Genomic DNA, 23,919 nt, shown 5'->3' with positions numbered 1-23,919 from the left:
ATCTTTCCTACAGCTTACGTTCCCACCCGCCCTCACAAGCTATCTCTCAAAGACCAAATCAAACATTTCAAAGGTAACTTGAAGAGTAAAATACACAGAGCGTACAAACACGTGAAACACTTTCTGTTCAACTCTAGTGTAGAAGAAGTTCATGATCCTGTACCCATTGCTATCACGGAGCCTATACCTGATGAAGTTATCATTAATATTACAACACCGCCACCTATGGGTTACTATGATTACTATGACTGATAGCAATGTAGATATGACTTTATTACCAAAACCTTGCAATTTATTTTTGTACATGGAGTTTGTAAATAAACGGGGAATTTACCTACCAGTAAACAAATGTCATTTTGTCATCTTGCTAGCTAATTTTTACAGGAATGCCCTAGCTTTCAAGGGGAGTGGGGGAGGTTAGTGTTAGGATCAAATACAATAAGGGTATTTTCAAGGCTGACGCTGGGTAAACGTAAACTAACATTCATCAGAATGTCGCCAGACACGTAAAAGCAAATTCCAAGGGAAGAGCAAACATTCACCAGACACAAGAACGTGAATGACATGAGTAATGATAAGACATCAATACAACCGTAGGGTTTTTTTTTTATGAATAACAAGTAGAAGGAACTGATTTTTCTTACTATGCAATTAAAGAGAAAATTAATCAAGTAGACGCAAATGCCAGAGAACATTTCTCATCAACACCTCAGTAGTAATTCAGACGCGAATCAAAATCATGTAGTTTACAAAGTAATTCTTCTTAGTTCTGAGTTTCCATATGAAATAAGTAATAACGAACAAGATACGTGACTTTGTAAACTGCAAAAAAGTTTTCAGCATATTTCAAAAGTTCCAAGGGCATCCCCACCGGAAAATAGACCTGGTACATTGGAAACCGTGCTGAAAATGCAGGAAATACAGTGAGTAGATTTTTAAGCTGTGTCCACCTGTCCACACATAGTCGACGGTCGTCGATTGATCATCGAGCGATGGTCGATCGTCAACTACGTGTGGACATAGCTTTAGATGACAATACTACAAACATCCAACCAAACTCTACCTACACAAAAGAAAGAATAGAGGCTACTGCTAGCATATTTTAGATTTTCTTTCTTGAAGTGGTAGGGTTCTCCTGCTGGAAGAGCTCTTCCATCCAAACACCAAGGAGGTATTGAATGGTCTCAGACTTTTCATGTCCCTTTTATCTCTATGAACTAAGAGAATTATATAGTATAACAAGTTCAAAAAGTTGGCAATTAATTTATTCAAGGGACATACAAGAGATATCGTAAGTTATGAAGAGATAGAAAATTACACTTGAAAACTTTAAAGTTAAATATCTCAGTTTGATGATTTTCATTTATTGCCCTTTTTGCACCCAGCTCCTCAATTAATTTATTCAAGGGACATACAAGAGATTTCGTAAGTTATGAAGAGATATGTACATATTTCGAGTCTGGAAAGTCTTTTTTATGTCTGCGACATAAAAGAAAACCTCTGGCATTTTCTACCATATTCAAGGTTCCGCACAAACACCGCAATGAATGAACCGGCACAACATCTGCCCAAGTAGCAAACGTCCGCCCTATTCCATACGATGGTCTACAGATGCGTCTGCTACGCCACAACGCTATACCACCTCCTTCTCTTGGGACCATCCAGTGGCTCCCCACTCCGCGATATCATAGGTCACCCGTACCACACTCCGCCATGGTCGAACGAAGCGAACCTGGAGGAAAACATCAGAGTTATGTCCGCACGACGCGCGAAGGAAAGGGAGAAATTCGACCGTCTCTATGCGAAAGAGTTGAGGGAGAATATTGCTGTCACTGTGACGGAATCTGTGGAACGGTCTGAACTCCGTCCCGACCCTTTAGGTAAGAAATGGACGACGCATGGATCCTGTAGGTAAGATATTAGCAATTGAACTGCGCACGAATTCTGCAAGCAAGGCCACTCACGCTCCGACTCTCTGACAGACCGCCGGGTGGCTTCCGACCTAGATCTCTCAGACGATCTGAAGACGAAAGCTTATTCCATGAACGACGCATGGATCCTGTAGGTAAGAAATGAACGACGCATGGATCCTGTAGGTAAGAAATGAACGACGCATGGATCCTGTAGGTGGGATATTAGCAATTGAAGTGCGCACGAATTCTGCAGAGCTTATTCCGCCACACACGTTCCAACAGTATGACAGACCCAGGAGACAGTCGAAACGTGATTGGCCGGCATAATTAATACATCAGCATGCCGCACGCAAAATACAAACATGTTAGCTTATTCCGCCACACACGTCCAACAGTCTGACAGACCCAGGAGACAGTCGAAACGTGATTGGCCGGCATAATTAATACATCAGCATACCGCACGCAAAATACAAACATGTTTTCTAGAATATCACCACAAACAGTTCGTGGGATTCTTGGGAACACAGAACACAAGCTGAGATTTCACCTAATGTAAATTTAAAAATCAACCAATCAGATTTTCTCATAAATGTTCGAACGAATCTTCGGTAAAGTCACCAAAATATTACCGATCACTCAGGGCCCATGAATTTAAGTTGAAATCTTAACAACCAGAGGTTATTGATTTTTCTTAGAACAATTATTTTATTTAAAGAGGTTTGATAAAGGAAACCGTAACTGCTAAGGTCCAAAAACTTTTCTGGTGAAGTTGGTGAAGTTGACACGATAAAATATTGCTCTTCTAATTTTTGGTTATTAATTTTTCTTAGAACAATTCTTTTATTTAAAGAGGTTTGATAAAGGAAACCGTAACTGCTAAGGTCTTATCGCCACGAAAAAGAAGAGAGTCAAGAGAGAAGAAAGGATAGGAGAAAGTCAGCCGTTCCGAGAACGAACATTATCCGGTCAGGATAAAATCCGCCTGAGCGGGAATCGAACCTGCGGCCTAGCGCTTATGAGGCAGACGCACTACCATCAAACCCCTTAGGTTAGGGTTAGCTGTTCTCCTCCCTGTTTATAGTCCCACAGCCAGACGCTAGTCTACTCTCTGTTTAACGTCCCCTAGCCAGACCGCCGGAATCCAGTCATTGGATTGGGCTTCTGGCACCCTAGCTTTTTTCTCAGTGTAAGGTAACAAACCGCGCCTGAAACCATAGCCTGATAGCCGACATAAAAGAAAACCTCTGGCATTTTCTACCATATTCAAGGTTCCGCACAAACACCGCAATGAATGAACCGGCACAACATCTGCCCTAGTAGCAAACGTCCGCCCTATTCCATACGATGGTCTACAGATGCGTCTGCTACGCCGCAACGCTATGCCACCTCCTTCTCTTGGGACCATCTAGTGGCTCCCCACTCCGCGATATCATAGGTCACCCTGACACCATTCCCCTCCCATCACGGCAACACGGTGACTGCGCAGTGGCCACCTCCTCCTAGTCCTCAGTTCACAGTCCGACCCGGGCGATTGTCTCGTGATAACAGCGCGTCCTCGCTATCAAGATGGCCCGCTGGCAGTCATGGTGTCGTGCTATCTCACCAGAGTAATCCTGAACGTGTCCGTGGCACTAACGGTGACATGCTACAAACCCGATGGCTCCGTGTACAACAAGACTGTGTGCTCCCTCCTGCCCTCCAACATGGCGAAACTGGAGATCCTCAAGGACATGTTCCGCGAGAAGAACATGTCCATTCCGGACAATTTGGTGACGACGCCCGTGGTGTTACTTGAGCCGGACTCGGCGGAGGATGACTTCTATGTGGACAACGAGAACTGGAAGATCAAAGCCAACAAGAAATCCAAGGGCGTCCGGCCGACCAGGATTCATCCGTACTCGGTCATGGGTAAGTGTCTTATCCTTTTATCCGTCCTACTTCTACTGGTTCTGACCAAGGGGGAAATATCGGTCATGGCCAAGTGTGTCTTATTCGTGCTACTCTTGAGCTGTGTCCAATGGATTTGTTTACGGTTTTTTTCGTGAATTGTAATATTTCGTGACGTCAGGTTTACAGAGGAAAAGGAGGCTGTTCCAGAAATAGAAAATGGAAACAAAATGTGCCAAGTCTATCCGTCCGGCCGACCAGGATTCATCCGTACTCGGTCATGGGTAAGTGTCTTATCCTTTTATCCGTCCTACTTCTACTGGTTCTGACCAAGTGTGTCTTATTCGTGCTACTCTTGAGCTGTGTCCAATGGATTTTTTTACGTTTTTTTTTTCGTGAATTGTAATATTTCGTGACGTCAGGTTTACAGAGGAAAACGAGGCTGTTCCAGAAATAGAAAATGGAAACAAAATGTGCCAAGTCTATTTTTTAGATCTGAAATTCAGAAACAGCCTCATTCCCCTCTGACGTCACAAAATATCAGAATTCACGATAAAAACCGTAAAAAATCCGGTAGAGATTGCCCTGGGCAAATTGAATTGAATGAAGTAGGTAGGATAGAGTATGGATGGATTGACTTGCACTGTTTGTAGGAATGTAGTGTCTACTTTCTGTGTTTGACATTATTTGCTGCACCTTCCTCTGAATATCTTCTAAAAGGAGTACCGTTGTTTCTTCTGTTACAGCGAAGAACAGTCAGGAATTCATATTGAGAAAAGCCAAGTCTATGAACAAGTACACACCAGAAGGTTTGGAATTGAGATTCAACACGGAGTACACCACCCCGTTAAGAATAAGAGAGTCACATGAACCAACAGATGTAACAGGTGATCCCAATGCAACAGGTGACCCCAATGAAACAGGTGATCCCAATGCAACAGGTGATCTCTATGTAACAGGTGATCCTAATGCAACAGGTGATCTTAATACAACAGGTGACAGAGAAGTATCAAGAGAACAAATTGATATCACTGAAGGTACCAGAAAGAGTAGGGCCCCTGACGACTCTCATAAGGAGACTACAAAATATTTGTCCTTACACGATCAACTGGCACTGTCTTTGGAACGACAAATGAAAATCATCGATGACTATGAAGAAGCTGTGAAAGCCAACAAAACGTTAGAAGCTCAACAAGCTACCGAACAAGAAGAAGAGTCAACTACAGTGCATGAGTTTTATAATGATAACGTCACTCATCATTTGTCAAAAAACATGAATAACTATCTAAACAAGTACGCGAGTCTGAAAAGACTACGAAGTCTCAGTGAAGAGATAGCGCGACATGAGAGAATAGCAGCCTCATTACAGAATATTATGGATGAAGCCAACAGAGACAACCCGGTAACCTATTACCAACATGATGAGAGAACACTGAACACTGATCATCTGAGATACCAATATGAACGGAAAGGTAGTCATGGAGAAGAAGAGGAAGAACAATCCACCATATCATTAGCAGATCGAGTAGATTTCATTAACAAATGTATGAATCAGCAGAGAAATCATTATGCGCCGGATGTAACTACGAAACTAAATAACGAACCAAATAGAATAGAAAAGAGGAGTATTCCAAACACAAATGATGCAAACTATGATAAGAGTGAAAAGCAAGTGACAACGGAAAAGTCAAACGACAGTAACATGATGAGTGAAAATGAAAGTAGAAATGAAAGTGCTGAGACAGCAAACCCCTTGTTTCCAGGACCAGATAACTTTTGGAATGTGTTTGTAACGTCTCCCGTTGAAGTCATTTTGAATAGCACAAGTATTTATGACAAAAAAAGATCCCTCAGCACAATGGCGGACTATGAAAAGAAATATTATGAAAATCTAGTGAAAACCCTCAAAGAAAAATATACCGAGCCAGTTGCAAACGCTTCCACAAAACGTGAGCTACAAACAGAACAAAGTACATTGAACACAGAACAAAGCAAACTGACTAGCAACGAAGATGTTTCCAATATGATTGAACAAATGCCTATGCCAGCAGCAATAGAAATGCATTTGGAAAACATTAGAAAGCGAGGAGAAATAGTGGGAGGATTGGGAGGTTCAAGAGAGCGTATGAATCCTGAAAAATATGCAGAATATGTGCAGTTAAAGAGAGCACTGGATAACCAATACAAAGATATAAAAACCCATTTGAACAATACAGACCGAGAGATTCAGAGATTGTACATTGAGATGAGAGCGTTGCGAAAGGAAAAAGTTCTTCATGATTACTATGAAGAAAACGAACACCTTTTTGAGCACCTCACTACACCAAGCTATTATACAAATACTTTAGTTGTGATGAATAATAATATAACACCAATCTCCACAATGTTTCCAAAGAGAAACACAACTGAAGTCACGGAGGGTAAAGTTGATTTTACGAGACCAACAGATAGCGACGACGATGACAGAGGTCCTGATTATGAATTATTGGACAATGTCCAGTCTTTCAAAATCACCAATCCTCCAGATTCTGAACAGAATTCGGATTTGAAACACTCTTATTATCAAACAACTCAAGTTGCTATCAATAACAAAGAGGACGTTACACTAAAGAATCCTAAAAAATATGATTATGCATCATTAGAAAGGTACGATAAAAAGAAGTTTGACGAAATCATCAGAATGGAACGATTATGAATTATTGGACAATGTCCAGTCTTTCAAAATCACCAATCCTCCAGATTCTGAACAGAATTCGGACTTGAAACACTCTTATTATCAAACAACTCAAGTTGCTATCAATAACAAAGAGGACGTTACACTAAAGAATTCTGAAAAATATGATTATGCATCATTAGAAAGGTACGACAAAAAGAAGTTTGACGAAATCATAAGAATGGAATTAGAGATTATGAATTATTGGACAATGTCCAGTCTTTCAAAATCACCAATCCTCCAGATTCTGAACAGAATTCGGACTTGAAACACTCTTATTCTCAAACAACTCAAGTTGCTATCAATAACAAAGAGGACGTTACACTAAAGAATCCTGAAAAATATGATTATACATCATTAGAAAGGTACGACAAAAAGAAGTTTGACGAAATCATAAGAATGGAATTGAGACACGAACATGGTGATATTGGTCCTAATATCAGTAGAGCTCACATAGACCTTGTCCATGCAAAAATCATGAAACGTCTAAATCTAACTAGAACTACCTTTACACAGAAGCCTACGAACACAGAAACTCACAGACCTTGGTTTGAAGAATCCGTCTTTGACCAAAATGATCCGAAAATTCTATACGCCAAATATTTACACAATGTGAGGAACATGTCAGTAAAGTTAAACATGGAAGTGGGTAAGAAGCAGATGACTTCAATTTCGTATTTCAATAAAGATGACAGGCAATATGCTCACCAATATAAATCAACCACTGAATGCAGAAGATTTTCTCACATCATTCCATTCTGGCTGACTCAGCCCAAAGAAATAGAAGATGTGTTCAAAGGCAACACCAAGATATTCCGGGAATACATCCAATACATTTTGGACAAACATAACTTCACTGAACTACCGGTCCACGGCAGATTTGCATTCCTCAGGAATTGGATTAATAAACTTAACAATCCACTCATCTTCAACAGAATTACCATCTTCGATTTTCTCACATCATTCCATTCTGGCTGACTCAGCCCAAAGAAATAGAAGATGTGTTCAAAGGCAACACCAAGATATTCCGGGAATATATCCAATACATTTTGGACAAACATAACTTCACTGAACTACCGGTCCACGGCAGATTTGCGTTCCTCAGGAATTGGATTAATAAACTTAACAATCCACTCATCTTCAACAGAATTACCAAATCTCCTAAAAAAAAAAAATAATAATAATAATAAATAAAAATAAAAACCTATTTTGTACCTTCTGACTAGTGATGTTCCACACACATAACTAAAATTTTACCGTCTTCGTTATAATAAAAGAAAAAAGAATCGAAAAATACAAAAATTCGTTAATGATTTCGTGAGAAATACAAAAATTCGTTAATGATATAGATTTGAGATTCAGTCTTCTATTCTGTGGTTGCTTGATATACCCAGTGCTTCATCCCCAGGTTGAGTCATATCAGGGGGATGTTCTACTGATGGGTTTTTGGGTTTTGTGAATTTACTGCGAGGTTTACTTCCGCGGAGGCCGTACTTGATATCTGAAAATAAACAAGAAACAGACTGGTTGAGTGATCTGTGGAACTCGCTTAAAAAACGGGTCCCTAGAAGTCTCGGAAAAATCGGTTGGGCCCCCAAACTAATCTTCGAAATTCTTTTGCGTTGTATAAAATTACATTAAAGAGAGTTGACAATATCAGAATTATCGTAAATAAAATGTACTTTCCCGATTAAGATAACTCTTATTTCTGCAAAAAGTTTGAGATCCCCCCCAAAAAATACCACTTCGTGGCATAAAAAAGACCCCGCCAAGTCGTTCCTCCCAAAATAAATCAAGTACCCACAAAAAATAAACAAAACTCCATCCCACCCCAAAAAAGATAGGAATATTTTGTACCCCGCCTTTTATTCACTTCACTCTTATATCCTAAAGAAGATCCCAAGTCACCACGCTAACCATTATACCGCTGAAGGTAGCAAAAATTTGACGCCCTTTTGTAGCTACCAGGGTTTCCTGAGTTTTCGCTTGAATCTAAAAACTTACCCCTAAGTTTTCGCTGTAATCGGCCCTGTACAGCCAGGTGCTACCTTCCTCTCCACAACACAACAGCCACAGCAAGACACCGTGTTCTCCGCCAAACACAATGGTCTCTACCTCTATGTATCGCGTATACTAAGACCCTTGTGGACGAGGCGTGTGGTGAGAGAGGTCGGGGTAGGAGAGCTAGACACTTCGGTATCTCTACTGGAAGTGAGCACCGTGTGTAGTCACCTTCAAGCCGTCAGCTGCTTCCTGGAGAATAACTCGAGTATACTACCACCCAGTAGTGTAGTGAAGGATATCACTATAGTGGATGATAACACCCTGTATAAGACACGTCTACAGGAGGTCTACCTGATGGAACGGAAGTCACTCGAGGCACTCAAACAATTCATAGGACAAGCCTGTCAGATCCTAGGCTTCTGGCGGATCCTGTGTGAACATCACTTCCCTAACATTGCGTCCTTCCTAACAGATGAACAGAAGTCACACCTGTGCTCCATGACATTCCAACAACTCATAGGTATCCCAGGGAACCAAGACGTGTGTAGTGTTCTGATGAATCATCTGCTCAACTATTACCTGGTGGATAATACACCCGTGCATGCTGTCACGTTGAAACTGAGGGAAGTGTGTCCTAAGATATTCCGCAATGAAGATGCCACTTGTGCCAAGGCCAATGAGTTGGTCATGTATGCTAAGAAGAAGATTAGTAAGGAAGATAAGGAGCAATATCTACGGAACTCTGTCAAGTTATACAAGGAGGTGATACCACGTATTAATCTGAAGGAGGTGTGTCGTCAGTATGCTGCCTGTCAGTTCTATGATGGTATTGTATCCATCTGTCTAGACTTTGCTCGGAAGATAGATCCGTCTGATATGGCTGTACGTTATTACTTCAACCAGAGTGTTGATGATACTGTAGCCTATGCACAGCGTCTGGATTGTTATAATGAGATTACCAATGTATTGAAACAGTTGTACAAGTCAGGACAGTCTGGTAACATGGCGGCTGTTAATATACCAAGGTCCCCGGGGTACTGTGAGCTCCCCATCGCAGAGACCCAGGTTCCTAGCAAACTAGAAGCCAAGGCACACATAGATCATATCATAGCACAATGTCTGGCTAGTCCTGATATCCTACTCCATGCTAGTGTGTATGACTGGATGATAAGTAATGGACTAACAGATGATCTGATTGAATCCAGTAAACCAAGTCTAGAGAAATACTTGGTACGGTGTCAAAGTCTATCACAATTCTCACTCGATCACAACGGCCTGCTGTGGAAATATCATGAGCGACATGGCAACCATGCAGCGGCCGCTGATATCCTCATGAAGATGGCCAAGACACCTGGTAACAATGTAGAGTTACAGGAGAGAGCTGAGTTCCTGGCCAAGGCTCTGATGTGTATGCGAAGTCAGGAGGCAGGGGTTATGGGTCATTACATGCATGAGTTACAGGATCTACTACAAGTGGCTGGAGTACAGAAAGCTATTCTTGCAGCCATCACGGATATTGCTAACACGACAGATAATCCAGAGCTACAAGTATCTGCTCAACATGCCATCATGTCACTCAATAGTAATCTATATGACGTGACAGAGCTATTCACCAACTATGCTGAGGAGTTTGAGCTATGGGAATGTAAGCTACATATTATAGAACTAGCAGGCTATAGAGATGATCATCTGATACAGAGCACATGGCAGAAGATATTACAAGTCGAGTTAGACTCGTGTACAGCGGAAGATCCTAACATTGTCCTAGGCATAACCATCTGATACAGAGCACATGGCAGAAGATATTACAAGTCGAGTTAGACTCGTGTACAGCGGAGGATCCTAACATTGTCCTAGGCATTTGTAGAGCGATGTAGCGGTAACACTTTAGGCTAGGAGTTCCTGGGTTCGATTCACGGCAGAGACGAAGTTTTTTCGGCTCTGTGCTTGGAATACGGGGTGCACTCCTCGTGAGTATTGAGGACATTGGAGTAGCTCTCGAGTACGAATACAGAATAGGAGAAAGCTAGCCGTTCCGATAACAAACCTTATCTGTTTAGGATAAAATCCGGCCCGGGCGAAACTCGAACTTGCGTCATTATAGAATACCGTTAGGCGCGTCATTGGAAGCGTGTTACTATAGACTTTTCGCTTACGGGACTCTCTTCGGGCTATCATTTTCACAGGTTTGGTTTTTCAAGTGACTACGCTTCCTATGTGCGAAGAGCCTTACACATACGTGGTCTATACTTACAGCTTTTGCAATTTAGTGAGTGTCTCCAGACCACTGATGGCCTTTATTTTATTTCGTTGCAAATACAAGTGAGTCAGACTAGTGAGTGAACCTATGTTGATCAGACTGGTGAGTAGATTGTTGTGCAGGTAGACCGTACTGACATTGATGAACTGAGCGACATCCGCCTGCAAATTATTCAGTGAAATCAGTTACAAATATGTACAAGTGAGTCAATCGATTGATCATAAAAAAAGAGACGTAACTTTTTTTTTAAGAGGTTTGACAGAGGGAACTGTAACTGCTGAGGTCTTATCGTCCCGAAATTGAAGAGAGAAGAAGACGGGATTGGAGAAAGCTAGCAATTCTGGAAAAGAACATTATCCGTTCAGAAAAAAATCCACCCCGGGCGGGAATCGAACCCGTGGCTTAGCGCTTACAAGGCTGACGCGCTACCAACCAAGCTAACTAGGCTGGCACTGTACTTACATGAATGTTGCTGATGCGTTTATCATTCAAATACAGATGAGACAACTTCTTCGTCGTTTCCTCCTTTTTTTTTTTTTTTATATAAATATATATCCCCCCTCTATGTAGTTTAGATATACTTAGATTTAAGCCAAATTGTAAACACCCTCGGGTAATTTTGTACAATAAAATAAATTGAATTGAATTGAATTGAATAGGATAGAGTATGGATGGATTGACTTCCACGGTTTGTAGGAATGTAGTGTCTACTTTCTGTGTTTGAAATTATTTGCTGCACCTTTCTCTGAATATCTACTAAAAGGAGTACCGTTGTTTCTTCTGTTACAGCGAAGAACAGTCAGGAATTCATATTGAGAAAAGCCAAGTCTATGAACAAGTACACACCAGAAGGTTTGGAATTGAGATTCAACACGGAGTACACCACCCCGTTGAGAATGAGAGAGTCACATGAACCAACAGATGTAACAGGTGATCCCAATGCAACAGGTGACCCCAATGAAACAGGTGATCTCTATGTAACAGGTGATCCCAATACAACAGATGACCACCATGCAACAGGTGATCCCAATGCAACAGGTGATCCCATATTGAGAAAAGCCAAGTCTATGAACAAGTACACACCAGAAGGTTTGGAATTGAGATTCAACACGGAGTACACCACCCCGTTAAGAATGAGAGAGTCACATGAACCAACAGATGTAACAGGTGATCCCAATGCAACAGGTGACCCCAATGCAACAGATGACCACCATGCAACAGGTGATCCCAATGCAACAGGTGACCACCATGCAACAGGTGATCCCAATACAACAGGTGACAGAGAAGTATCAAGAGAACAAATTGAAAATGTCAACCGTATCACTGAAGGTACCAGAAAGAGTAGGGCCCCTGACGACTCTCATAAGGAGACTACAAAATATTTGTCCTTACACGATCAACTGGCACTGTCTTTGGAACGACAAATGAAAATCATCGATGACTATGAAGAAGCTGTGGTTTTGGTTTAGTTGTCGGAATGTTACTGCTCCATTTGATAATCAAATCCGCGTTCAAAAGAACCATGTTGTTGTAGTTGTATAGCAGTAGGTCCTCACGATGGTTGGGTCTACGCCCCAGGACGACCCGGGAAGCTTAACAAGTTTCCGGGTTCAAAAGAATCATGTTGAATTCTAGTACCTTTCATGTGTACGAGTTACACCTTCCATTTCATATAGGACTAAAATAGGAGGACACCTAGATAGCTAGATGGATTGATCCTTAATAGTGTGCCCCCAAAAAGTATAAATAACAATTAATTTAAATAAACATTGAACGAAAATAAAACTATGGGTAAAATACACTTCGCTCTAGATTGACATAACACTCATACCTACGCAAATGTTGAATTTCGTAATGGCATGAATACAGAAACTTGATAAAATATTAAACAAATAAATAGCGTGTAAATAAATAAAATATTAAAACCCTTTGAAACTTCGGATAAACGTTGATGTTTGAAGAGCTACTATAAAGTTCAAGTTCCCCCTGGTGTATATATCGAGGTACAATCTGTCTTCTACTCGTAATGTTAGCGTCCGACTTTTGTTTATTTATCTTGAGAAGTACTTGGTCTCGTTGCTATGGTGATTTCTGACTATTTCTATTTTCCATGCCTAGTTCCCTAGTAGAAACTGAAAACATCTTGGAAGTAGGTAGCTAATGTAGGTGTATAGCTAATGTAGGTGTATAGCTAATGTGGTATCTAGGTTTTTTTTTCCAAGAAGTTTAATAGAGGGAACTGTAAATTTCAAGGTCTTATAGTCCAGAAAGCGAAGAGAGAAGACCGGTTCCGGAATCCAGTCATTGGAACAAACCGCGCCTGAAACCATAGTCCCCATTTTCCCCATCACGTGTGTTCCGACCACGCCTGACACCATTTAAACATCTTGGAAGTAGGTAGCTAATGTAGGTGTATAGCTAATGTGGTATCTAGGTTTTTTTTCCAAGAAGTTTAATAGAGGGAACTGCAAATTTCAAGGTCTTATAGTCCAGAAAGCGAAGAGAGAAGGAAGACCGGTTCCGGAATCCAGTTGTTGTTGTTGTTGTTGTAGCGGCTTTAGCTTTCGCCGAATGGTGTCTAAACATTGAACGAAAATAAAACTATGGGTAAAATACACTTCGCTCTAGATTGACATAACACTCATACCTACGCAAATGTTGAATTTCGTAATGGCATGAATACAGAAACTTGATAAAATATTAAACAAATAAATAGCGTGTAAATAAATAAAATATTAAAACCCTTTGAAACTTCGGATAAACGTTGATGTTTGAAGAGCTACTATAAAGTTCAAGTTCCCCCTACCCCTGGTGTGGTCGATCGTCAACTACGTGTGGACATAGCTTTAGATGACAATACTACAAACATCCAACCAACCAAACTCTACCTACACAAAAGAAAGAATAGAGGCTACTGCTAGCATATTTTAGATTTTCTTTCTTAAAGTGGTAGGGTTCTCCTGCTGGAAGAGCTCTTCCATCCAAACACCAGGGAGGTATTGAATGGTCCCAGACTTTTCAAGTCCCTTTTATCTCTATGAACTAGGATTTTCTTTCTTAAAGTGGTAGGGTTCTCCTGCTGGAAGAGCTCTTCCATCCAAACACCAGGGAGGTATTGAATGGTCCCAGACTTTCCAAGTCCCTTTTATCTCTATGAACTAAGAGAATTATATAGTATAACAAGTTCAAAAAGTTGGCAATTGAGGAGCTGGGTGCAAAAAGGGCAATATGTATTTTTACCCTTTTTTGCGTAAAACGGTTTTTTGAATAGAACGTGGTGCGCTCTATCTTCCAGCGTTTGAACTGCAGTGATAACTTTTTTTTTCGCTGAGTTACAGCGTTTTTTGTAAACACACTTTTCAAGGATTTTAATTTTGTGTTTACTTTTAGGTATACCTACCTAGTCTATGACCGAATTTTTTTCCTGTAACCTGTTGAATTTCATTATTATCTTTTTAATTAAAGTTCAGAAAAGTGTAAGATCTCTAGAAATAGGTAGATATGTCGAGTTCTAGCAGTTTTTCATTGAGTTCTGCTAGTAGCAGTAGTAGTGAAGAAAGTGATGGGCACAACATCATTACCTAACTACCTATAGGTAAATAAGGCTGGTAATAAAACCCAACCAAACTCTACCTACACAAAAGAAAGAATAGAGGCTACTGCTAGCATATTTTAGATTTTCTTTCTTAAAGTGGTAGGGTTCTCCTGCTGGAAGAGCTCTTCCATCCAAACACCAGGGAGGTATTGAATGGTCCCAGACTTTTCAAGTCCCTTTTATCTCTATGAACTAAGAGAATTATATAGTATAACAAGTTCAAAAAGTTGGCAATTAATTTATTCAAGGGACATACAAGAGATTTCGTAAGTTATGAAGAGATATGTACATATTTCGAGTCTGGAAAGTCTTTTTTATGTCTGCGACATAAAAGAAAACCTCTGGCATTTTCTACCATATTCAAGGTTCCGCACAAACACCGCAATGAATGAACCGGCACAACATCTGCCCTAGTAGCAAACGTCCGCCCTATTCCATACGATGGTCTACAGATGCGTCTGCTACGCCACAACGCTATACCACCTCCTTCTCTTGGGACCATCCAGTGGCTCCCCACTCCGCGATATCATAGGTCACCCTTACCACACTCCGCCATGGTCGAACGAAGCGAACCTGGAGGAAAACATCAGAGTTATGTCCGCACGACGCGCGAAGGAAAGGGAGAAATTCGACCGTCTCTATGCGAAAGAGTTGAGGGAGAATATTGCTGTCACTGTGACGGAATCTGTGGAACGGTCTGAACTCCGTCCCGACCCTTTAGGTAAGAAATGAACGACGCATGGATCCTGTAGGTAAGAAATGAACGACGCATGGATCCTGTAGGTAAGAAATGAACGACGCATGGATCCTGTAGGTAAGAAATGAACGACGCATGGATCCTGTAGGTAAGATATTAGCAATTGAACTGCGCACGAATTCTGCAAGCAAAGCCACTCACGCTCCAACAGTCTTACAGACCCAGGAGACAGTCAGAACGTGATTGGCCGGCATAATTAATACATCAGCATGCCGCACGCAAAATACAAACATGTTTTCTAGAATATCACCACAAACAGTTCGTGGGATTCTTGGGAACACGGAACACAAGCTGAGATTTCACCTAATGTAAATTTAAAAACCAACCAATCAGATTTTCTCATCCATTTGGGTCCAGTTAGTTTGATTTCAAAACGTGTCCCGGCCCGGGACTTGAGATATCGCTCAGATCTTCGAGCTTAGTTAGGAATCAAACAGCCCTAAAGGATGGGTTAAGCTTTTACGAAAAAATAACTCCATGTCCGCTTTCTCCAGATTCTGAAGAGCTCGAAGCCTGTATCGAACATCGTAAATACCTCGCCAAGATGTTCGACTACATGTACGAGGACACCGAAGTTCGGAGACAAAGGAAAGCGAAAAACATCACGGGCAATGTCCTGGTTGAGAAGTTCTACCAACCTAACTATTTTCTCATCCATTTGGGTCCAGTTAGTTTGATTTCAAAACGTGTCCCGGCCCGGGACTTGAGAGATCGCTCAGATCTTCGAGCTTAGTTAGGAATCAAACAGCCCTAAAGGGGTTAAGCTTTTACGAAAAAATAACTCCATGTCCGCTTTCTCCAGATTCTGAAGAGCTCGAGGCCTGTATCGAACATCGCAAATACCTCGCCAAGATGTTCGACTACATGTACGAAGACACCGAAGTTCGGAGACAAAGGAAAGCGAAAAACATCACGGGCAATGTCCTGGTTGAGAAGTTCTACCAACCTAACAATCATCGCTTCCACAATGGGTTCACCTTCACTACAACCAGCACAACACTTCCTCCACCCTCCAGTACCGTGTCTACGCTGGTGTACACGCTCAACTATGGGTTCGTGTTTGAAGAAATAGTGGGTAAGTTAGAGGAAATAGTGGGTAAGTTAGCTCTAAAGCTGTATCGTGTTCGATTATGTGACTTTTTATAGTCAAAATTGCTGAACCAATCAGATTCCGCTTTGGACGTGAACACTTCCTCCACCCTCCAGTACCGTGTCTACGCTGGTGTACACGCTCAACTATGGCTTCGTGTTTGAAGAAATAGTGGGTAAGTTACAGGAAATAGTGGGTATGTTAGCTCTAAAGCTGTGTCGTATTCGAAACACTTCCTCCACCCTCCAGTACCGTGTCTACGCTGGTGTACACGCTCAACTATGGCTTCGTGTTTGAAGAAATAGTGGGTAAGTTAGAGGAAATAGTGGGTATGTTAGCTCTAAAGCTGTATCGTATTCGATTATGTGACGTTTTTATAGTCAAAATTGCTGACCAATCAGATTCCGCTTTGGACGTAAACACTAGCTCCACAAAGCGAAATCTCACAATATCATTGGTTCAGTCATGTTTTCAATCGCATAATCGAATGCGATACTGTTTCACACATAGTCGACGTCTGGAACACTCTCATTTAAACTACATTGCCTACAGCAAAAAGGACATTCGGAAGAAAAAAAAATCGGATAAAACTCACAAGTGGAAACGGGCCTTGAGACGGGCTTTAGGAATTTCCGAAAATGAAGGTTCACGAAATTGTAAATCAATTTAATTTTTGTCCAGTACTGGTATAAGTAGGGCCATCGGCTTTAATAAACGCCCTATGTCACTGCGATCTGGTTAGATCTTTTGTGACTTGGGCCAGCCACTCACTATCAGGTAAACCTGATGAGCAGACTCACTATCAGGTAGACCTGATGAGCATACTCACTATCAGGTAGACCTGATGAGCAGACTTACTATCAGGTAGACCTGGTACCTGATAATGAGTGGCTGGTCTAAGAAGCTTCGAAAATGATGGTTCAAGAAATTGTAAATCAATTTGATGTTTGTCCTCCGTTAATAAACGCCCTATGTCACTGCGATCTGGTTAGATCTTTTGTGACTTGGGCCAGCCACTCACTATCAGGTAAACCTGATGAGCAGATTCACTATCAGGTAGACCTGATGAGCAGATTCACTATCAGGTAGACCTGGTACCTGATAATGAGTGGCTGGCCTAAGAAGCTTCGAAAATGATGGTTCAAGAAATTGTAAATCAATTTGATGTTTGTCCTCCCCACCCACAGGTCTGATCAGCACAACCCCCACCCCACGCCGGTTCCCCAAGCCCCCCAGCACGGAGATCTGGCCTTGGGAGCTGTTCCCGGAGAACATCACCTGGGGGAGTTCCGAGATGAAGAAACTCTGGCAGATGAACCGCTACACGCCGTTCCTGCTGCATTTCACCGACAGCCACTACCAGGAGCTGACTACCACGCCGCGTTGCGTGAGCTTCGAGATATCCTGGCAGTATTCAGACGATCCGTGTGATCGCAAGGAAGCCCTGCATATTCGGAATCAGACCACAACTCCCAAGGACTACAACAGTGATGAGCTGCCCGTGCATCAATTTTAGTATTTGTATCTTTTAGCGGAAGATTTTTGATTTTGTCCGAATGAACACAAAGTACCTCGATTTTAAAGATAAAGAGAAGATAATTATGGGAGCTTTAGAAGTGAGATGTCTGTGTGTGCGAGAAAGAATTGTATTTCTATTACATGGGTATTTTTGTACTTTGTAAATAAAGATGATTCCTACTTGAATCGAAAAGTGGCATTTTGTAATATTCATATCTTCATCACTGATCCCCACAGGATAAAGATTCGTCGGGCAGTAATTGATCCCGCCGCGCGTCGCCTAGCGCCTAGGGCTTTCAAAGCAACATCTTCCAAGCTGATTAGGCCGGCTCAGAAACATCATGAACGAGCAGAACTAATAGGAGAATTAACTAATAGGTGTAGGCTATTAAAGCAGACGATCACACAGACTCACAGTTGACGGCGGCATCATGTCCACACAGCAGTAGTACGTGTGGACAAGGCTGTCGCCAATGTTGACTCACAGCTGACGGCGGCATCATGTCCACACAGCAGTAGTACGTGTGGACAAGGCTGTCGCCAATGTCGCCTAGTGTGGACGCAGCTTATTGAAAACAATGCTAGTTCTCATTTGATAAGATGTTCAATAACACACGCGGGTATGAGGAGTCAGTATGAAATTCAATGTTCTTGCCATCACAGTTCTATGTTGGATTAGTGACAAGTGGTCAAGTGTCTCCGGAGACAATGAAATAAAGTATCGCAATTTCAATTTAGTTGCCAATCGCCCTCAAATGAAACATCGCAGATTGGATTTCGTTTACGATTCCCCTCGAATGGGTGATCCAATTGAAAGCCTACGCCAGGTGATAGATAGTGTGAGTGGGGTACGTCAAGGTGGGGTCCGGTACAGGAGGGGTATAACCGACGGCGTAGACACAAGTCAGGAAGCTGTTCGTGATGAGGGATTCCAAAAGTTTCGTTTACGATTACCCTCGAATGGGTGATCCAATTGAAAGCCTACGCCAGGTGATAGATAGTGTGAGTGGGGTACGTCAAGGTGGGATCCGGTACAGGAGGGGTATAACCGACGGCGTAGACACAAGTCAGGAAGCTGTTCGTGATGAGGGATTCCAAAAAATGGACACAAATGAACGTGAGGATTCAATCCGTGTACGAAGAGACACAGACAGACACAGCTCAGAGGAACGGAAAGCATCCGCAGAGGACAAACAAAGATGGGAGAAGAGAAGAAACTATCTCCAGTTTGTACGAAACAATAATAGAATCCGTGGTCAAATCATATATGAGGACAAACTTTTCAAGAACAGACATTCCGACGACAGTCATTCTCCGTGTACGAAGAGACACAGACAGACACAGCTCAGAGGAACGGAAAGCATCCGCAGAGGACAAACAAAGATGGGAGAAGAGAAGAAACCATCTCCAGTTTGTACGAAACAAAAATAGAATCCGTGGTCAAATCATATATGAGGACAAACTTTTCAAGAACAGAAATTCCGGGGACAGTCATTCCGAGGACAGAGCAAGGCGGTGGCGAGAGGCCGTCAGGAAAACGAAGATCCACGAGGTTCCACAAGAGAATGAGAACTTCAGGAATGTTCAAAACACCTACGAGGACAGTGGTTTCGAAGACAGAAGGAAAGAACCCGTGTAGTCATTCCGAGGACAGAGCAAGGCGGTGGCGAGAGGCCGTCAGGAAAACGAAGATCCACGAGGTTCCACAAGAGAATGAGAACTTCAAGAATGTTCAAAACACCTACGAGGACAGTGGTTTCGAAGACAGAGGGAAAGAACCCGTGTTCAAGAATCCGCAGTTGGCACCAGAGAACGGAGTCAACAATGTTCAAACGACCTTTGACGAAAGTCTTGTGGATGGATCGAACCCGTGTTCAAGAATCCGCAGTTGGCACCAGAGAACGGAATCAACAATGTTCAAACGACCTTTGACGAAAGTCTTGTGGATGGATCGGATCGGAAAGAATCCAGTTCAACCCGGAATCAACAATGTTCAAACGACCTTTGACGAAAGTCTTGTGGATGGATTGGATCGGAAAGAATCCAGTTCAACGACACAGAAGATCTACTTTGCCAACAAACATGACCTGTTGGCACACTTCTCCATAACGGCATCCGCAGAGGTGTTTACACCCAGGCTGTTTACCACGCAAGATCCTACGGAAGTGAAACCCTCACCAGAACACACTAGTCCTGTCTTTCAAGATAATAGTACTGTCCCATCTCCTAACGAAGGAAGGTTTCACTATACTATCCTATTCCCCAACGGGGAGAGGAGACACTATACTTTCACAGACTCCTACGAGACACCACCGCCAACCCCACCAATCACGTGCCTTCCCTACTCCCCAGGCGAGGATCTGTTTGAGTACTACCTCCGCAATATTTCCCAGGGCCGGACGCAAGACCCTGATACCCTTCTCACGCGGAAGCGCATTCGCCTCCGGCGTACAACGACGACAGAACGGGAGGTGTACGAAAGTGTGACGTCCGCGCCTGGGTATTTTGACTCCTCACTGGGGAAGTTGGTAGATGATTATATTGACAGTGGACCGGGTATGAATTCATCGGAGGTGGACAGGATAAGGGCTAGAGATGCGGAGATATTGAGGGAGGGGTTGGAACGGGAGAAGAGAGGCGAGTCCGCGCCCAGTGAGGACTTTGAGGAGTCTATGTGGTGAGTCTTTATTTAAGCAGTCCTTCATTAATTCACTAACTCGCTCACTCATTAATTCATTCACTCACTCACACTCATTCATTCTTTAACTGATAAATTATTTTTTTTCAACTCATTAATTATTATTTTGTAAAACCTACTGATAGTACTGATTGAAACGAAAGTTTGGGAGCCTTTATTGAGGGAGGGGTTGGAACGGGAGAAGAGAGGCGAGTCCGCGCCCAGTGAGGACTTTGAGGAGTCTATGTGGTGAGTCTTTATTTACGCAGTCCTTCATTAATTCACTAACTCGCTCACTCATTAATTCACTAACTCGCTCACACTCATTCATTAACTCATAAATTATTTTTTCTTCAACTCATTAATTATTATTTTGTAAAACTAATGAGATTTTAAGTTGCTTGGAGTTGTGATATCTGTGAGATGAAGCAACAAGAGATGAACACTCACAGCTCTAAGATTTACCTATGTGCGTTTCCGGTTTCTTATGTTGACTTAAACAATAACTAAAGGAGAGATAGTTTGTGTGGTTACTTACGTTGGGCCCACTTGCAGACATGGGTATACAGGGTTCATCCATACTTTATTTTCGTAGCATCCTATATTTAAAATATCACATTTTCGTAGATGGGAGCCTCCCACCGATGCGATGTTAGAGCCACGGAACAGCACGTAATTTTCTTTGCTTGAGGGGCATTTATAGTTTCTATTATTCCATTATGTAGATGGTAGTAGGATTAGTAGGTATTATACACTTGATAAAACTTAATAAAAAAGGATGGGTGACCAAGATCTTCACCAACACACCACATCAAGGCAACCGTTTACCAGGGAGACCACGTAGCTGCTGGATCAACGAGATGAAGAGACTATGCAACAGATGGGAGCTGAACGACTGGGAGGAGTTGACACAACATAGAGTTCTTTGGAGGCAAGCAGTCTGGTCGGCACGGGATTCACATATCCCTAATATGCCATCGGAGTGAGTGAGTGTGTGACCATCAGGGCCATCGCGCCCTGCTGGCTTTTCCCGACCCCACTCAGGCTAGGTGAGGTTAATGTGAGAAGGCGGGTAGCTTGTCTCCAAATGGAGGGTAAAAACCAACCCCGTCACTATATAATTGTTATTTTAACTACCGAACTCACTCGAACTTCTCCCGATTCCAGGCGGAAATGTCCGATCGTCACGTCTATGCTCCCGCGCACCCCCACGACCAGCACGACCCTAGCTAACATCACCCTCACCCCCACCCTATCGGATGAGCTGTATGATTATGTGGTGAGAAACACGAGGCGTAGACGGGTGGGGAGTGTGGATCCCACCCACGGTACTATGGTCACTAAGGAACCCTATGAAATGTTCGAACGAATCTTCGGTAAAGTCACCAAAATATTACCGATCACTCAGGGCCCATGAATTTAAGTTGAAATCTTAACAACCAGGGTTATTAATTTTTCTTAGAACAATTCTTTTATTTAAAGAGGTTTGATAAAGGAAACCGTAACTGCTAAGGTCTTATCGCCACGAAAAAGAAGAGAGTCAAGAGAGAAGAAAGGATAGGAGAAAGTCAGCCGTTCCGAGAACGAACATTATCCGGTCAGGATAAAATCCGCCTGAGCGGGAATCGAACCTGCGGCCTAGCGCTTATGAGGCAGACGCACTACCATCAAACCCCTTAGAAAAAGTTTTAATTGTATTCTAGGATCAGAGCAGTGATTCTCTGAGCTTAGTCCTCAACAATCGTTCCCAATAAAAAGTCCCGTAAATAAAAGTAAGAAAGAATTTTCCGGTAAAATTGGTAACAACGAATAAATAGTATTTATTTAAATTTAGAATAGAAAATAGGTACTAACGTAAAAGATAAAATAAAATAATTATATAATTAGCCATCTGGTTTGTCACATAGGTAGGGTAAACTACCTAATGTGTAAAATAATTTGTGTTAATAAAGTTTAGATAAAATAAAATAATTAACTAGTTTGTCACAAATGTCACATATTTAGGTAGGGTAATATAGACTACCTAATGTGTAAAATAATTTGTGTGAATAAAGTTTGATGAGTTGGAAAAGAATGTCTGGTATACTGTGTGACCGAAGAATGAGCCTCAGAATGAAAAGTAAAATCTATAAGACGGTAGTCAGACCAGCGATGATGTATGGATCAGAGACTTGGCCCATGAAGAAAGCACATGAACACAGATTAGAGGTGGCAGAGATGAGAATGTTGAGATGGAGTTGTGGAGTGACGAGATTGGACAGGATCAGGAACGAAGTGATAAGGAATAAAATCAAAGTGACTGAAATCTCAAAGAAAATACAGGAGAGCAGATTAAGGTGGTTCGGGCATGTTGAAAGAAGAGAAGAAGATTATGTTGGGAAGAGGACTGCAGAGATACAAGTTGCAGGGAGGAGAGGAAGAGGAAGACCTAAGAAGAGATGGAAGAATTTTGTACATCAAGACCTGAGAGAAAAAGGACTGAATGGAAACGAAGTTCATAACCGAGCGGACTGGAGAAGACTGACTCAAAACGCCGACCCCGCATAAGCGGGAAAAGGTGAAGAATAAGAAGAAGAAGAAGAAGAAGAAGAAGAAGAAGAAGAAGAAGAAGAAGAAGAAGAAGAAGAAGAAGAAGACACTATCAGGTTAGTCCTAAGAGACGTACTTGTCAGGTGTACCCGGTGAATGGCCGGTCTTAAACTAAAAGGCTAATAGGGGGCGAAAAAAAAAAAATGGTTGGTACTTAAACCCTCCTTCATAAGTCGAAAATACCTGGAGAAGAATTCACTTCAATTGATCCGGACATCTATGTACATGATCCCAAGATATTCCGGGAATACATCCAATACATTTTGGACAAACATAACTTCACTGAACTACCGGTCCACGGCAGATTTGCATTCCTCAGGGATTGGATTAATAAACTTAACAATCCACTCATCTTCAACAGAATTACTATCTTTCCTACAGCTTACGTTCCCACCCGCCCTCACAAGCTATCTCTCAAAGACCAAATCAAACATTTCAAAGGTAACTTGAAGAGTAAAATACACAGAGCGTACAAACACGTGAAACACTTTCTGTTCAACTCTAGTGTAGAAGAAGTTCATGATCCTGTACCCATTGCTATCACGGAGCCTATACCTGATGAAGTTATCATTAATATTACAACACCGCCACCTATGGGTTACTATGATTACTATGACTGATAGCAATGTAGATATGACTTTATTACCAAAGCTATCACGGAGCCTATACCTGATGAAGTTATCATTAATATTACAACACCGCCACCTATGGGTTACTATGATTACTATGACTGATAGCCTGATAGCAATGTAGATATGTTATCATTAATATTACAACACCGCCACCTATGGGTTACTATGATTACTATGACTGATAGCAATGTAGATACGACTTTATTACCAACACCTTGCAATTTATTTTTGTACATGGAGTTTGTAAATAAACGGGGAATTTACCTACCAGTAAACAAATGTCA

General features: G+C 41.9%; 2 protein-coding genes and 1 long non-coding RNA gene across 3 annotated transcripts in view; 2 read left to right on the top strand and 1 right to left on the bottom strand.

Moving 5' to 3' along the window:
- The window catches only part of LOC103518062, a gene marked incomplete at its 5' end in the record, with an annotated part of 28,472 nt that extends 4,842 nt beyond the window's left edge, over positions 1-23,630 (top strand). The window contains 1 exon segment of the mRNA XM_008483118.2: positions 23,240-23,630. Within this exon segment, the coding sequence (XP_008481340.2) occupies positions 23,240-23,623 (384 nt within the window).
- LOC103518061 lies at positions 647-17,930 on the top strand. The gene is made up of 5 exons (XM_008483117.3): positions 647-923; positions 3,182-3,348; positions 14,905-15,093; positions 15,932-16,204; positions 17,407-17,930. The coding sequence occupies exons 2-5, from the start codon at positions 3,258-3,260 to the stop codon at positions 17,733-17,735; spliced, it is 882 nt and encodes a 293-aa protein (XP_008481339.2). The 5' UTR covers positions 647-923; positions 3,182-3,257; the 3' UTR covers positions 17,736-17,930.
- Positions 23,521-23,919, bottom strand: LOC108253538. Its single transcript, XR_001809762.2, has 3 exons — positions 23,789-23,919; positions 23,673-23,708; positions 23,521-23,558 (listed from the first exon to the last, which is right to left on the bottom strand). It is a non-coding gene; the product is annotated as an uncharacterized LOC108253538 (long non-coding RNA).

The sequence above is a fragment of the Diaphorina citri genome, unplaced genomic scaffold (genome assembly GCF_000475195.1).
Source record: "Diaphorina citri unplaced genomic scaffold, Diaci psyllid genome assembly version 1.1 scaffold2061, whole genome shotgun sequence".
NCBI lineage: Eukaryota > Metazoa > Arthropoda > Insecta > Hemiptera > Psyllidae > Diaphorina > Diaphorina citri.
This window is presented reverse-complemented; position numbering and strand designations above follow the sequence as displayed.